At 39.5% G+C, this 16,833-nt stretch overlaps 1 protein-coding gene across 1 annotated transcript; it reads right to left on the bottom strand.

Moving 5' to 3' along the window:
• Positions 1-2,806: 2,806 nt before the first annotated feature.
• Positions 2,807-11,600, bottom strand: tm4sf21b (transmembrane 4 L six family member 21b). Its single transcript, XM_054753055.1, has 5 exons — positions 11,409-11,600; positions 5,180-5,245; positions 4,948-5,099; positions 4,658-4,844; positions 2,807-2,909 (listed from the first exon to the last, which is right to left on the bottom strand). Exons 1-5 carry the CDS (start codon positions 11,598-11,600, stop codon positions 2,907-2,909), a joined length of 600 nt encoding a protein of 199 aa, XP_054609030.1. The 3' UTR covers positions 2,807-2,906.
• Between the last annotated feature and the right edge of the window lie 5,233 nt (positions 11,601-16,833).

Raw genomic sequence — 16,833 nt, 5'->3', positions numbered from 1 at the left:
TTCCAGCTTCATTTTATGAAGCATGTATCACCCTTATTGGGAAAAAAGACAAGGACCCTTCAGAGTGCTCCTCATATAGGCCAATTTCATTACTAAACGTGGATGCTAAAATTCTGGCCAAGATAATGGCCAAAAGATTGGAGGACATTTTACCCCTGGTTATATCAGATGACCAAACGGGCTTTGTAAAAAATCGATATTCTAATTTCAATATGCGCCGGTTGTTTGACATCTTGTACCTCCCTTCTGATGGGTCCATGGAGTGTGTGCTATCTTTAGACGCGGAGAAGGCCTTTGACCGTATAGAGTGGCCATATTTATTTGCGGTCTTACACAAATTCGGCTTTGGTGCAAATTTCATTACCTGGATAAAATTACTTTACTTATGTCCCACTGCTTCCGTCCTCACTAATTCTCAGGTGTCACAACCATTTAATCTTTACCGGGGAACGAGACAAGGTTGTCCTTTAAGTCCCTTATTGTTTGATTTGGCCATAGAACCCCTTGCCATAGCAATTCGCAGCTGTGACAACATATCTGGCATTTGGAGGAATGGAGTACAGCACAAGGTGGCGCTATATGCAGATGACTTATTAAGCTTCATTTCACATCCAGACAGATCTTTACCTGCTTTGCTACTGCTTCTGAAGAATTTCGGTCAGTTCTCAGGATATAAACTTAATCTGAATAAATCTGAAATTTTACCTGTCAATGAGGGGGCGCCAGCATCAGTGTACGCATCGTTTCCTTTTAAGATTGTGGAAAATAAATTTACTTATTTGGGCATCACAGTTACAAAAAAACATAAGAGTCTTTTCAAAGAAAATTTTTTGAGTCTATTAAACCACACGAGGCAGTGTCTGACGCAGTGGTCGCCACTTTCCACTACTTTGGCCGGTCGAATCAACTCCATTAAAATGACCATTCTTCCCAAATTTCTATATTTTTTTCAATCCATCCCAATCTTCATCCCAAAGTCTTTTTTTGATACTTTGGACTCGGTCATATCTTCCTATATTTGGAAGGGCAAGCGTCCTAGGTTGAATAAAATTCATCTACAAAAACCTAAGCAAGAGGGTGGGATGGCGTTGCCTAACTTTCGCTGTTATTATTGGGCAGCCAATATTCGATGGGTCATATTCTGGTCATACTATCAGTACCGTCCAGACCGGCCTTTATGGGTGGAGATGGAGTTGAATGTGGCTAAAAATGTTTCTATTCTAGCGTTACTTGGATCTGCACTCCCTTTTCCGTCAAGCAAACGTATTGATAATCCGGTGGTCTGGCATACGTTGAGGGTGTGGGCCCAGTTTAGGAGACATTTTGGTTTTGAAGATCTCTGCCTTTTTAGCCCCATTTCAGACAATCATCTTTTCCAACCTTCCTTGCTGGATCTGGGGTTCCGGGAGTGGCGTAGACGAGGCATATTGTGTCTCCGAGACCTGTTTATCGATAATACGTTCATGTCATTCCAGCAATTAATGGAACAATATAATCTTCCAAAGTCCCATCTCTTTCGGTACTTTCAGGTTAGGCACTATGTTTACAGTCGATTACCAAATTTCCCTGAGATTCCTGGTACGAACATTGTTGATGCACTTCTGGACTTGCAACCATCACACAAGGGGTTAATTTCTACTGTTTATGTTAAACTGTTGGACATAAGACAGACCTCTCTTACTAACATTAAAACAGCATGGGAGCAAGACCTAAATATGTCTTTGACAGGTGACATGTGGCATACAATCTTTAAAATGATCAATTCAACCTCTATTTGTGCCCGCCATAGCTTGCTACAATTTAAAGTTGTACACAGGACTCATATGTCAAAATCCAAACTAGCCCGTATATATCCAGAGGTGGATCCCTGTTGTGACAAGTGTAAGAGGGAGGATGCCACACTTATCCACATGTTTTGGTCTTGTCCTAGTCTGGAGAAGTATTGGAGGGAAGTCTTTCAGACACTTTCTGTAATTAGCAATTTACCCTTGCAACCCAACCCTTTAATAGCACTGTTTGGCACCACAGGTGAACCCGACTTGCGTTTGACCCCCACACGACAACGAAGTTTGTCTTTTGCCTCCCTCTTGGCCAGACGGGCAATTCTGTTAAAGTGGAAGGATGCCACTCCGCCCACTCACGCTCAGTGGCTGAGAGATGTCATGTCTTGTTTAAATCTGGAGAAAATTCATTACTCAATTTGTAATGCCAAAGAAAAATTCCAAAATGTCTGGGGACCTTTCTTAGTATATTTCCACAACTTTAAATTTACCTGAGTTCCCCAATAGCTTTCCCGCTCTGGCCTATTTGCTGTCATCTGTCGTTTAACTCACTTGTGTATTTGCTTTGGTTGTTTTGCATTTGGTTGTCCTACCAAACTCGGACCTCTGTCTTTTTGGGCTGTGTGTGGCTTACATTGTGGGTGTTTTTGTGTTGGGGTTTTTTGTTTGTTATTTTGCTGTTTTTGTTTTTGTTTTCTCACACTCTCGTTCTCTGCCTAAACTACCAGCAAACATTGTGTGCATTTGTTTTTTACTTTGTCAAAATTCAATAAAAATATTTCTGATAAAAAAAAAATGAGCGAACACTTCCAAGCATGGATTTATTTTTATTTATGTTTTAGACATACATTATTATTTACATGTTATCGATAGTAGGATAGCAGTGGTGTGGAACGTGCTGCCCTGTGGACCACTTGCAGCCAGCAATAATAGCATTTGCACTTGACCGCCATGCTATTTACATGTATAAATAAGTCCTAGTAAAAGCACTTCTTTTCAACAACATTCTTTACTTTATTAAAAAATATGCGTGAACAGACATAATAAGAATGCAGAAATAATTAATAATAATAATGAATTGGACATGTGTTGATCCAGGTGGTCTTCAAAGGTGGTTCTTTTGACTCACTGTTAAAAAAAAAAAAAAAAAGACTACACATTGAAGCACTACATTTGAATATTTTTCACATTTACAGCACATAATCATGTGAGTACGACACAGTATTAGGGCCACACTGAAAAAAAATATCTGAGATTTCGAGAATAAAATCCTAAAAGAGAAAAAAAAGTCGTAATTTTACGAGAAAAAAAATTGGAATATTACCTTTGCCCAAGGCCAAAGGTCACATAAGTCCCCCCTTTTCATAACTGTCTCAGGCAATGCTTGTTACGACGGAGTGTTAAAATAAAATGAGATTTCGTGAATAAAGTAATATTTAAATATTTAAAAACTTGTAATATTACGAGAATAAAGTCGTAAATTTACAAGAAAAACTTGTAACTTTATGTTACAGGCATTGCCTGAGACAGCTACAAAAAGGGGGAACTTATGTGACCTTTGGCCTTGGGCATGTGGAGGGTGCGGGGTAAGGAAGGCGGAAGTGAGAGGGGCTAGACATGCTAATCTGTTTGTGCTCAACTGCTCTGTTTTGCTGCCACGTTATAAATAAAAGCTTGCCTGAAGCAAGAGGAAATATTACCACTTTATTCTCGTAAATTTACAACTTTTTTCTTGTAAATTTACGTCTTTATGCTGGTAATATGACGACTTTTTTTCTCCTAATATTACGAGAATGAAGTTGTAAATTTACGGGAAAAAAGTCATAAATTTACGACTTTATTCTCATAATATTACGACTTTATTCTCAAAATCTCCGATTTTTTTTTTCCAGTGTAGCCCTAATAATACCTCGCAATATGAGCAAACATACAGGGAGAATATGCTTGCGTTGACCCATTACTTTTGCACAGTGCAGTTCTGTCTGTAATTACAGTATTGCGTAATGGCTCTATCGCAATATTGTTCGCAAGATATTGTCGTAATTATTCCCCCATTTCATGATGTATCGTAGATTTTTGTGTTCCAATAAAGCGATTATAACATAAAATTGCTGTATCATGATAGCATTATTATTATATCGCCAGTTACTCTGCTATTCCCTTCCATAAAATGTATCACATGGCACTAACAGTGTATTGCATGTTACTCTGTGATTTTATGTCTCATAGATGTTTTCTTCTAATATGTCGATTATCGCAAAATCACTGTATCGTAATGCCATCGATATTGTTAGCAAAATATTGCATTGTCTATATTTTCCTTTGATATATTGATTATCATACGATACCGTCATTATTATTACCAAAAACTTTGTACATAGTTTCTTACAATATGTAAAATTGCTCTCTTGTAAAAATATTGCAATAATATTTTATTACAATGTTACTCTGCAATTCCCTGCCATGAATCATATCATACAGTACATGGTTTTCATCCAGTATATGGATTATTGCAAAATCGCTGTATTATTATACTATCGAAATTGTAAGCAAAAACATTGTAACAAAATATTATTGGCAGTTATTACGTGATTTCCTGGTATGAGGCAATGTCACAGTATCGTAGCTTTACTTGTCCAAAAATATTAATTCCCACAATAACGCTGTATCGTGAGTCTATTAGTCGTTATTAGAAATATAAAAATAGTCCGCTAACATTTTATCTCGTACATGTTTTCCTCCCATATGTCAAGTATTGTACAATCGCTATGTCCTGTTGCTATCATTAGTATTCGCAAAATATCGCAGCATTGAAGCGTAACTTCTGTAATTTCGACCCCTAATGGTGGCAAATACATGAATTATTGCTTATTTACCTCCTTCCCAGCACAGGTGCCGCAGATGCATCCGAAGAGTCCGTTGATCATTTGGATGAGACAGAGGATAAGTTGAAGACACGCCGCCACTAACAAAGTGGAGAAGAGTCCCAAGTTGAATTCAACCACGTTCTCAGGGATCAGACACCATTTCCACATGTTCTTGTCGCTCAGGTAGCTTCCAGTACTGCAAGAAATAATGACATCTTATGAAATGATGCATCACCATTTTACAGTAGCACATAGCACATTGTTGTGGTCTCTCTTTTGCTTTCTATGGTTATGAGCACCTGTTTGCGAAGGGAACGCCCCATTTGGGAAAGGGGTTTTGGAGATTACTCCAGTAGCACAATGGACCGTTGGCGAGGCCAAGGGCGGCCACGCTTAGACTGTACACGCCTCCCGCCACGCCTAATGCGGCAAAACCTATAGACAGGAACATCTGCACAGGCAACAGCTAACAGTGTTAACAAAGGAAAAATACATTTACAATAATATATATTGAAATATATTAATGCTTACCCCACAGCGGTTAGCACAGCATTTTCCAGAACTGGTCAAGTGAATGTGGATGGCAGGAATAAAAGCCTGTCACAGAGGAAAATCATTCGTACAAATTGACGCAAACAAAGTTGTAATTTTATGAGACTAAAGCCATTAAAGATAAATAAATGGCAAGATTTGTGGGGATAAAAAATAATAATGCAAAAGTACAATAAATTCGGACTGAAACAATAATGTTTGGGAGAAAATAACTTGGAATTTAACTGACTAAAACTGTAACAGTATTTAAAGTTAAAAACTCGATCAAAACTCATGTGACATTGTGAAACCAATCGTCCGTCCATCCATCCATCAATCCATCTTCTATGTCGCTTGTTCTCACTAGGGTCGCGGGGGTATGCTGGAGCCTATCCCAACTAACCTTTGGGCAAGAGGAGGGGCACACCCTGGACTGGTTGTGAAACCCATCGTAATTTATGTAAATATAATCATACTAGTAGATAATTAGATCATTTTAGGACAGCAACGTAATGATACACCAAAAAAACCACAATTTTATGCCAATGAAGTCTGAAGTTATGAGAAATAGCCAGCAGTACTCAAAGTAAATTAAGTCGTAACTATGGTTGGGCATCGAGCATCGATGGAACCGGGACTAACATTCCAATTCTCCCAGGACCGGTCATTTAAAAAAATTTTGACGCCTACTTTTGGTGATCGACCAGCCCGCTGACCGGAAAAATTGGCTGCATAACACCAACAAAGAAGAAGTCGGCGAACACAGCAGGAAGCATTTGTGTTCATCAATTTCAGCCATGGATAGTGTGCAACGGCGCTCAAAGTTATGCTGAAATTCTGTAAGAAAAATTAACGGTCGGAGCAGTGCAACATTTGCAACGTCATCATATCATGCCGAGGAGGGTGCGCCAGTAACATGATTAATCACCTACAGATTCACGGTGTTTTTGGCTCGCTACACCGGACTTCTTCCAACCAGTCAGGTAAATAAAGCAATAAATTACGTCGATCTTATGCCGACATTGAGGCAGCAAACAAATTACTGTATGCTTTATATTGTGAATACGGTGGCCAACTCAAATATCCACTCGATAATTCGATTTAATTTGAAGACAATTTGTGAATTAAGACATAAGATTAGCGGATCTGGCCCGTCACCTAGGACCTGTTTGACCACTGACATACCTTCAATAGAGGAAGCAGAGTCTGAAGACATGAACTCGGACAGTTCCATCACTGTGGCTGAGGTATCTGGGGTAGTCAAAACGCTCCCCAGTGGCAAAGCTCAGGGGGTGGGTAAGATTCGCCCTGAATTCCTCAAGGCTCTGGATGTTGAGGGACTGTCTTGGCTGACACGTCTCTTCAACATTGCGTGGAAGTGAGGAACAGTACCTCTGGATTGGCAGACCGGGTGGTGGTCCCCCTTTTCAAGAAGGGTGACCGGAGAGTGTGTTCCAACTACTGGGGGATCACACTCCTCAGCCTCCCTGGGAAAGTCTATTCCAGGGTGCAGGAGAGAAGGGTACGACCGTTAGTCGAACCTCGGCTACAGGAGGTGCAATGTGTTTTTCGTCCTGGTCACAGAACACTGGACCAGGTCTACACTCTTGCAAGGATACTGGAGGGTACATGGGAGTTTGCCCAACTGGTCTACATGTGCTTTGTGGGTTTGGAAAACATGTCCCTCGTGGTGTCCTGTGGGGGATACTCCGGGAGTATTGCCTGCAGTAAGCCGAGCCTGTTTCCAGTGATCGTTGGCCTCCGCCAAGGCTGCCCTTTATCACAGATTCTGTTAATAATTTTCATGAACAGAATTTGTAGGCGTAGCCAAAGCGTTGAGGGAATCTAGTTTGCGGGCTTTAGGATCTCGTCTCGTCAGACAATGTGGTTCTGATGGCCTCATCCGGCTGTGACCTTTCAGCATTTACTAGGGCAGTTTGCAGCTGAGTGTGAAGCATCTAGGAGAAGACTCAGCACTTCCAAAACCGAGGCCATGGTTCTCAGTTGAAAAAGGGTGGATTGCACCCTCCGGATTGGGAATGTGGTCTCGCCCCAGGTGGAGGAGTTCAAGTATCGCAGGGTCTTGTTCACCAGTGAGGGAAGGTTGGCGCGTGAGGTCGACAGGTGGATCGGCGCAGTGTCTGCAGTAATGCAGTCGCTGTACCAGTCCGAGAGCTGAGCCAGAAGGCAAAGCTCTCAATTTACCGGCCGATCTATGTTCCCACCCTCACCTACGGTCATGAGCTTTGTGTTGTGACCGAAAGAACGAGATTGCGGATACAATCGGCTGAAATGAGTTTCCACCGTAGGGTGGCTGCACTCACCCTAAGAGATAGGGTGTGGAGCTCAGTCATCCAGGAGGTGCTCAGAGTAGAGCCGCTGCTCCTTCTCATCGAGAGGAGCCAGTTGAGGTGTTCCGGGCATGCCCAGCCGGGAGAAGGCCCCGGGGAAGACCCAGGACACGCTGGAGGGATTATGTCTCAGAGCTGGCCTTGGTATCCTCCCGGTGGAAATGGAAGAGGTGACCGGGGACCAGGAAGTCTGGGCTTCCCAACTAAGACTGCTTCCCCTGCGACCCGGACCCGGAGAAGCGCAAGTAAATGAAGGGATGGCTGGATTAGCGGATAAAAAATGTGATTGTACAAAACTAAAGTCATAATTAAGCAAGAAATAAATGGTATGTTATGTGAATGTCAAATTTTTTGTACAAATTTGACAAGACTAGTACAAGTTGTAGTATGACCAAAGCCGTAATATAATAATTTACAAAAATAAATTTGGAAACTGTGTAATTCTGAAAAAATATATAATTTACTTACATTAGATCATAAAATACTGTATAATTCACATACTGTAAATAAAACCATAATATTTGGAGCACTCGTAATTTTACGAGTCCAAAGTCTTGTTTTATTTTTATGTCTAAAGTGGTCATATTACGGGCAGCAAATTGGGAGTGAAGCAAATTCACGCAATAAAGTCATTATATTAGATTTTAAAACGTGTCATTTACATGTATATAATCAGAATATTAGGAGATAAACTTAAACTCGTCAAATTACGAGAAATAAATGTCAAATTAGTAAGCACTCCCACATTATTGTCAGCACTTATAATAACAGAACTTGTAATTTTACAAAAGTAAAGTTGGACTATTTAGAGAAATAACATGAATAAAGTCTTAATGTTACAAGAAGTAATTTATTTTTGTTTCTAAATTTGTCCTATTACGAGCAGCAATGCTTGAGTTAGGTGAATTAAGTTGTACAGTCGTCCCTCGTTTGTCTCGGTTAATTGGAAAGTGAATTTTCACGTCGTAAGATTCCTTGTTTTTTAATTAACTCATTTTGCAGTGAGAGCATAAAAAACAGTGTAAGACCTTCTAAATATGGTTATTAGTAGGGTGGTCACAAGACACCCAACTCACGAGACGAGAAGACGCCTGAGATCGTGTCCAGGAGATCGAGACAAGATGACATTTTAACATTCATTTTAAGAAAACCACAATGAAAAAGTATGACTGGACAAACAAACTTTTTTATTTGACTGAGTCACAAAACAATGCAGATGTGTATTGAAATGGTTATTGTCCCACAAACTGACGCTCAAAGATATTATTGTCAACATTTTTGGAGACCAAATAAACCACTGTTATGATACTACTTGTATAATAAGAAGAAGAATAACACAGCCTACTGTTTTTCTCTGGTCTGCTTTGTCTTTTTATGTCAGGGCTGTCCGGCTGTCCTTTGATCTTTATAATTAAAAAGACAAATCTTTTGTGTTTTTATTACTGTGGTTATTAGTATCAACATTTTACCTTTTTCTAGTTACATTATGCCCTTTTGCTCGATTTTCCACTTTTGCTAGGTTTTTGTTTATTTTATTTTATTTCTGCAACGAGCCATAATCCAGGATGGCCCCTGCACCACACTTTGGACACCCATATGTGTTTTGCCAGGAAGGCGAGTGTGTCCAAGCTCAACCTTCTTGGCGATGTTGGTCAGAGGCTGGGTTGCATTGTGGGGGGGTTTTTTCACAACTTTCAGATGTGCATTAAACAGCATTACGGAGGTGGCGCTCACTCCCGCTCGCCTGCTTGTGGACACTTCACCTTTGTTGATTACTTGTATGTAATTACTAAATAAATGCATGACACACCCTTACTGGCTAAATACTGTACATCGACCATGTGACTAAATTGTCAAAACACAGCATAGAAAACCTGTTTAAGACATTTTAAATACGTTTTTTATAGCATTATTAGAGCCTTCTAGACATAAATTAACACTCCTATAGTCACTTTTACACTTGTATTACCCAATGTAGTTGACATAAAAATAGAAAATAAGACATCTCAGACATAAATAAGACATTACATAGACTCACACGTTATCATTGACAGGACACTTGGTGGCAATTGTCTCATCAATGTAACGTTCCTGACACCTAGTAACCAGTGTAGTACAATACTACTGCAATGGTGCAGAGAACATTCACACAGGAGCTGCTGTCAGCCACAACTCACGTCAATCACTGGCACTTTCCACTCTGCTAACCATGCTAACACTCAGCAACTCTACAGTAGCTAGCTGACGTCACACATGTCCCTTCCCAGAACCTGCCTCTTAAAGGGGCACACAACGTCGCAGATATTACACTACATCTTCTAAATGCCTTATATTTGTATTTACGTTCATTTAGCCATTTTTATGATTGAAAATGATTAATTTGTGCCAGGAATACGTACAATGTCCTTTATATATATATATATATATATAAAAGTCATATATATATATACTGTATATATATATATATATATATATATACAGTATATATATATATATATATATATATATACAGTATAAAGGACAAAAACAAAAGTCATATATATATATATATATATATATATATATATATATATATATATATATATATATATAAAAAGGACATTGTATGTATATAAGTGTGTGTGTGTGTGTTTCGACTAATAATAGGCTGTATTCACACCAAACAGTTATCATTACATTTATTATTCAATACATTTTTGAAAAACCACGCTAGAGTGTGGGATGACTATAATATTACATGAAAAGTCATGTAATAAAGTTGTTAAATATTCGATTTTAAAATGTGTCGTTTGCATGTATAAAATCAGAATGTTAGAAGATAAAATTTAACCCGTCAAATTACAAGAAATAAATGTTGAGTTACACAAAAAAGTAGTCATATTAGTTGACTATAATTTGCCATTTTCCAAGACTTAAGTCGTAATATTATTAGATCAAACCTCACAATTACGTAAATGAAGTCAGAATAGGGAATAAAAATTTAATTCAAAATTCAATTATTTATTCATTCACAAAAGATAACTTATAAAGGTGAATAAAGTTGTAATATTAGTAGGGCTGTCAAAAATAACGCGTTAAAAGCGGTAACTAATTTATTTAATTAATTATGTTACATTTTTTTGTGTAATTAATGCAGACCAGAGGAAGCACGCCTGTTATGACGGCAGACGGTTATTGCGTCCCCACAGTCACACCGAGTGTGACGCTCTTTTCTAACTTCCTTCTGACCTGAACACTTCAACAGCAGTACAATTCCAAAACCGTATACTGAATGTATCTCATAACTCACAACTCACACACAGTCCATTCATCCTGGGAACGACACTTCCTCATTCTCAAAGAACACAAGATGCGTTCAAGGACACTCTGAACATCACAAAAACAGCGTTATAATACGTGTGTGAAAATAAACAGGAAGATAAAGAAAAACATAAAGTGGATGCATTTAAGTATGCTGAAAAACACACTGAAAACAAGTAAATTTCCCTTGAATTACGTGATGTCTTTGAATGCAACCCCTCATTGCTCATAATAACATGGTTTAAAGTATGATTCAAATGCTCTGCTGCTATTAAAGAGACTGGTGTTCGGCAAAGAGATTTTTAGACGTGCGCTATCTTTTAGCTTGATTGACATATTCAGTTCATTTGGAGCTGCTAATACATACAAATATATATAATCTTGTCCGTCTCCTTTTATCTTTCTGTTAATTAAATACAGTAAAAATGGGAATATTTCAGACATAGTTGCTAATGTGATGAATCATGATTAATTAATTTAAAACTGTGATTCATCTGAATAAAAATTTGAATCATTTGACAGCCCTAAATATTAGCAGATATATACGTGTGTAAATAGAGAAATAAATAATACAATACCATGATTCCGCCTCCTATCAATCCCCCCATGTATTTAACCTCCTCGGTAATGCGTTTTTGTCCATCCCGCTCTTCAGCTGCAAATTTTGTGTCAAAGTCAGGGAAGAAGAGCATGATGTTGCAGATGACCGACACCAACGCCAGGATGTAGAGAGGCACTGCTATCACCTTGGAACACGCTCCCGTACACATGTTTGCTAGCAGGGGAAAAACAAACAGCTAAAATGGGAAATGTTGAATCTGCTGATGTGAACAAAGGGGAGTGCAAAACACGTTGAAATATATATGTTGGATCTTTCCGTGGGTGGGGTGTCGTTGATAAGGACGATTGCCGTAGTCGTAAAAGATGTTTGTTTGCTAACCAACTGGACTCCACTGTGAACAGTTCACATATTTTCTAGGGTGGGTACCACCTGCTTTCAGGGGTTAGAAGTCCCTCGTTTCATTTTTCCTTCCATTTCAAGTTTAGTTTATTTGTTTATTTACTTCATTTTTGCTTCTGTTTGTTTGTATGACTTGATAAGGTTTGGATCATGGCTTTGTGTGAAAACGTGAAAACAGAAAACTACTCGGTTTAGAATTAGAATAAAATCCTATAAAATAATAATAAAAAATCAAAAATAATGTAACAATATAAAATAAGGAAATATATTTTTTATGATAATAATAGCATTTCTCTAAGGAGGTATTTATTTACGCTTGTTTGCTCTAAAAAATATTTATGAGGATATATATATATATATATATATTTTATTTTTATTTTATTAGCTTTTGCAGCTTTTTGTGGTACTTGAGGAGGTGGTATTCCTTGGATCATTAGTTTACATTTTTAGTTTCCTAACAAATCTGTCTTTCCCGCTCTTTATTTGACACTTGTGCTAAATGAAATTCAATTCAACTATCTAAATGATCAAAGTATAGCGGGTCCTAATTGTAGTAACCCTGTGAAATATTAAATAACGATATGGCTTTTTATTGCTCAATAGTGAATAGCTCGATAACAAAGCAGTGATTGTGTGCGTGTGTGCGTGCGTACATATCTGATTGCTGTGGTTTGATGACCTTATCTATGAATTATGGAGCTATGGAGGGGGTGTCAACGTCCACACCCACCCACCCACACACACACACACACACACTGTGCTAAAGGGTAAATTTGGCAAATTAGTGTGATAAGCACACCATCTTATTCATTTTTTCCATGTGAGCCCTCTTTGTTGAAATCTGCCTTATAAACGTTATCGTCTTTGTCATACCTACCCAATTAACCGCTGTGCTCGATCGTAGTCCTTTTACTACTGTATATTTGATCAAGCAAATTGCTCTAATGCATTTTATTTCTATTAAATTTCTTTCACATTTATTATTATTATGTAGTAATTTAATCCTAGTTATAAATTAGAAATGATGATTGAAACCACTCACTGGTTTGTCGAGACTGACGACAAAGTGGAATTACTTCTGCGAGTCATTACGGACTAAAAAAAGACAAAAATTATCAGGAGAATGTCGACTGGGTTGAGTCATGCCGGTCGAAGCATTCAGATGTTTTGTCGGCTTGTCACTTCTGGTCACGTGACGGTGAGTGGGCGGTGACGTCGTTTTCAGAAAGCAGCGGCTTGCTTGTTGACATGACAACGACAAGCCAACGTTTTCAGATTTTCCCGTTTTTAGAAAATACAGTTTCAGGGCACCCGGAATGTTGTTTCCGTGTGGATGAAAGACGGACACCATAGACATAGATAAACGCCACATCGAGTGGGTTTGTCCACTGCTGCGATACGTCAACGTCGCCGCCATACTGGATGTGTCAAGGCTGCGCTGTAAATGAATACAAGTAAATGTCCTTATTTTCATAAATATATAATCCATTTGAGATGATTAAATACATTGGTTTTGGTGCCTAACTGGCTCCCAGGTATATTAGTGTGTGTGTGAATCTATAAACGAGAAGAATTAACTTAAATTTCTTTGTAGAAAGGCACTTTATGAAAGTAAGTACTGTACATTTACTTATATTCATTTACAACGCAGCCTTGACACATTCAATATGGCGGCGACGTTGACATAGGGCTCAGCGCTCGATGCGGCGTCTATGTCTATGGCTGAAACGCTAAAATCCTCGTTTATAACGAGTATCCGGCTCATCCCTACTGAGAATGCCACTTTCATATATTTGGCATCTTTATTTTACAATGTCTACATCGACAAACATTAACCGTAGAAGTGAATCAAATCGAATCGTATCGTTTGTGCACTGTACTGTTCTGTTTTTAAAATATAGCATTTTTGAATCGTGTATCTAGATTTGAATCGAATCATCTATCACAAAGAGATTTGGTACATCCCGGGACAGTGGCGGTTTTGGCTTGAATGACGCCTTGGGCGGAAACAAAGCTGTGCCGCCCCCAAACCCATCGCCTTCGCCCAACCCCCACTGACACAAATTCCCACGACTAGTTTTACTTTATGAAGACATTTTTTGAAATAAAAAAATATATGTATTAAGTGATAAATTGCCACAAAATATATTAATAAATAAGCAAAAAAAATATATGAAACAAAATAAATAGAATGGAAAACTCTTTTTTTGCAGTGCACAAATCCTTCAAGTATAACCCCTCCCAGCCCCGCTTCCCTCCACCTCAACAAACCCTCCCACAATTGTTAACAAATGTTTTTTTCCAACTACAGAAAGGTGCTCCAAAATACTTCACAAGAAGCTCCCCTTAAATTGCCTTATTGACTTAAATCCACATTTACACAATTAAAACAAATGAACAGCAGTCTATGCCACATTCGTTAATGTGGTGGAGCTAAAGTGATGCTGGAGCCCCACACCTGTCTCTCTCCTCTGCTAAATTGTGCACCTGATGGCTTTGACTTTGTCTTTTCCATGTTTTGTTGACACAAATTAACGGCACTCTTATCTCCCACCTTCATCCAACTAGCAGTCAAGGCGAAACCAACTCATATCCACTCACAATTCCCTCCTTTTTATTTCACATTTTCATGTTTGAGACTCTTGGTCTCTGATATAATTAATATAATATAATATAAGCAATTAAATATGTTGTATATTTTAGCAAATACTGTAGTCATTTACATTTTTTACCTTGTACTGTAATTAACCTGAGGACTGAGGCCCAGTAGCACCCGCCCCCCTCCCTGCTCCTTTGGATTGATCCACATCACGTGGTGGACGTTTGATTAGGTTTGAGCAGCGAGTTGCTACTAGTTGGGGGTGTGAGTATGGCGCCTGTAGAGGGCGCCCATCTGCCACACATATGCGCTGACTTAATGAGGATTAGTAAATAGGATTTTTTTGTTCTTTCCCCCAGAGAACGCCGCCCTGGGCAGTTGCCCATGTGGCCCATAGCTAGCCACTGTCCCCAGACGCCAGAGTTGTTGATTTTCCACGATAGTAAAGCTAAGCACAAACGACATCCTATTTTCTGTATCAGTGTTTTTCTTTTAGCAGGGATGCCTTCTCTGTCTTCATGCCCATCTACTTTATCTCTCTCGCACACGCGACTCTTGCATAACCAGGGTTTCGTACTCCCTGTCTCTAGCCTGGCCTCACCATTGTCGCCTTCAGTACACAGGAGGATTTTTGCTTTTTTTAATGAAGGTTGAAATACAGGAGACTATTCACACAGGAGGGCGACGGGAAAGGGCAAAATCCGGTAGCTCACCAGGGAAAACGGGGGACTGGACAGCTATGGTTAATGTTAGCTTACATAATTAACGTGAGTGTGCCATCTGAGGTTTATGAGGGGTTTAAAAGGCAAAGAAGATAATATTGACCATGAGGTTATTAAACATGTCTCTCTTTGTGCCTGGCTCTACCACTCTGACGAATACCATGTGACCGTGATGATGTAATCAGGGCTCCAGACTAACCTTTTTTTACTAGGAACACCGTGGCCCCTAACTTTAAATTTTAGGAGCACAAGCAGAAAATTTAGGGGTGCACCCCTAAAAAGAAAACAAAAAATACACTCCAATCAAAAAACTATTAAAACCAATAAATAAAATGGAGTATCGCAGTGTAATAAACGAACAGGAATGGTTAACATGTAGCAAAGGACACTGTCTGTGAGTGTGCACCATTTTGCCTTGTTTTGTTTATGTTTGCTTTGCCCACCAAACACCTCAGTAGGCTCTGAGTGTCGGGACGAAGACTCCGCTGCACCTCAAGCGGCAGTTCTTTTTCCCAGTTGGGAAAACTGGACCGGATGGTTGTGTTTGAGGTGCGCATGCATGTTGGTCGTATTCCCCTTCTTCGTCGGCACAACTTTCCAACAAATGCGACATATCAGCTCGTCGGTGTTCATTGGCTTACCTTGTTCTTGCAGTTTAAAACCAACGTACTCCCACACTGGGGCTGTGGCATTTTCACTTTCATGCCTTCATTCATATTTACATTTACTTGCTTGTTACTAGATACTTTGTTACTAGATACACAGGTCGAGATTCATCCATTCATTGATTTTCTATGCCGCTTATCCTCATTTGGGTCACGGGGGTATGCTGGAGCCTATCCCAGCTGACTTCGGGCGAGAGGCGAGGTACACCCTGGACTAGTCGCCAGCCAATCACATATAGCACATATAGACAAACATATAGACAAACAACCATTCACTCACATTCATACCTATGGACAATTTAGAGTCGCCAATTAACCTAACATGCATGTTTTTGGAATGTGGGAAAACCCACACACGGGGAGAACAAGCAAACAGGGATGCCCAATCGGAGATTGGAACCCAGGTCTTCCCGATCTACTGACTATATGGCCAACATGCTAACCACTCGGCCATGGGTTAAGATAGGATTCAAAAACGACATATTTTAAAACCGGAACGAATCGATGATTCAATACAAATGATACGATTCAACGGTTACATTTGTTGATGTAGGCATTAACAGTGGCGTTCTTACGCTATTTTCAAATGTGTAAAATCATATCCCCAAGCATGCTGTGAGGCAGGGGTCCCCAACCACCTGACTGCGAGAAACGTTCAGGCGCAATGATAAAAAAACAAAATAAATTAGATCGCTACAATGTCTGTTATATGTTGTGTTGGTGAGTAGCTCGTGTAATGCTATTTACAGCCGTTCTGGAGGCCGGCAGTGGCTCAGGAGAGAGGTAGAGCAGGTTGTCCAGGAACCTGAAGGTTGGCGGTTCGGTCCTCGCTCCCCTGTCACTGTTGTTGTGTCCCAGGGCAACACACTTCAGCCACCTTGCCTCCTGCCACCTGCCCACACTGGTGAAGGAATGTTTGGTGATCGGAGAGGCCGTAGGCCATAGTCCGTCAGATGTAGCTTTCCACCACCAGTGTGTGTGAGTGAGGAGTGAATGAATAATGGTTGTTAAGCGCTTTGGGTGCCTTGAAAAGCGCTATAAAAATATAATCCATTA

Source organism: Dunckerocampus dactyliophorus, chromosome 15, assembly GCF_027744805.1.
Source record: "Dunckerocampus dactyliophorus isolate RoL2022-P2 chromosome 15, RoL_Ddac_1.1, whole genome shotgun sequence".
Classification (NCBI taxonomy): Eukaryota; Metazoa; Chordata; class Actinopteri; order Syngnathiformes; family Syngnathidae; genus Dunckerocampus; species Dunckerocampus dactyliophorus.
The sequence above is the reverse complement of the archived record's forward strand: the minus strand, read 5'-3'. Positions and strand labels throughout refer to the sequence as shown.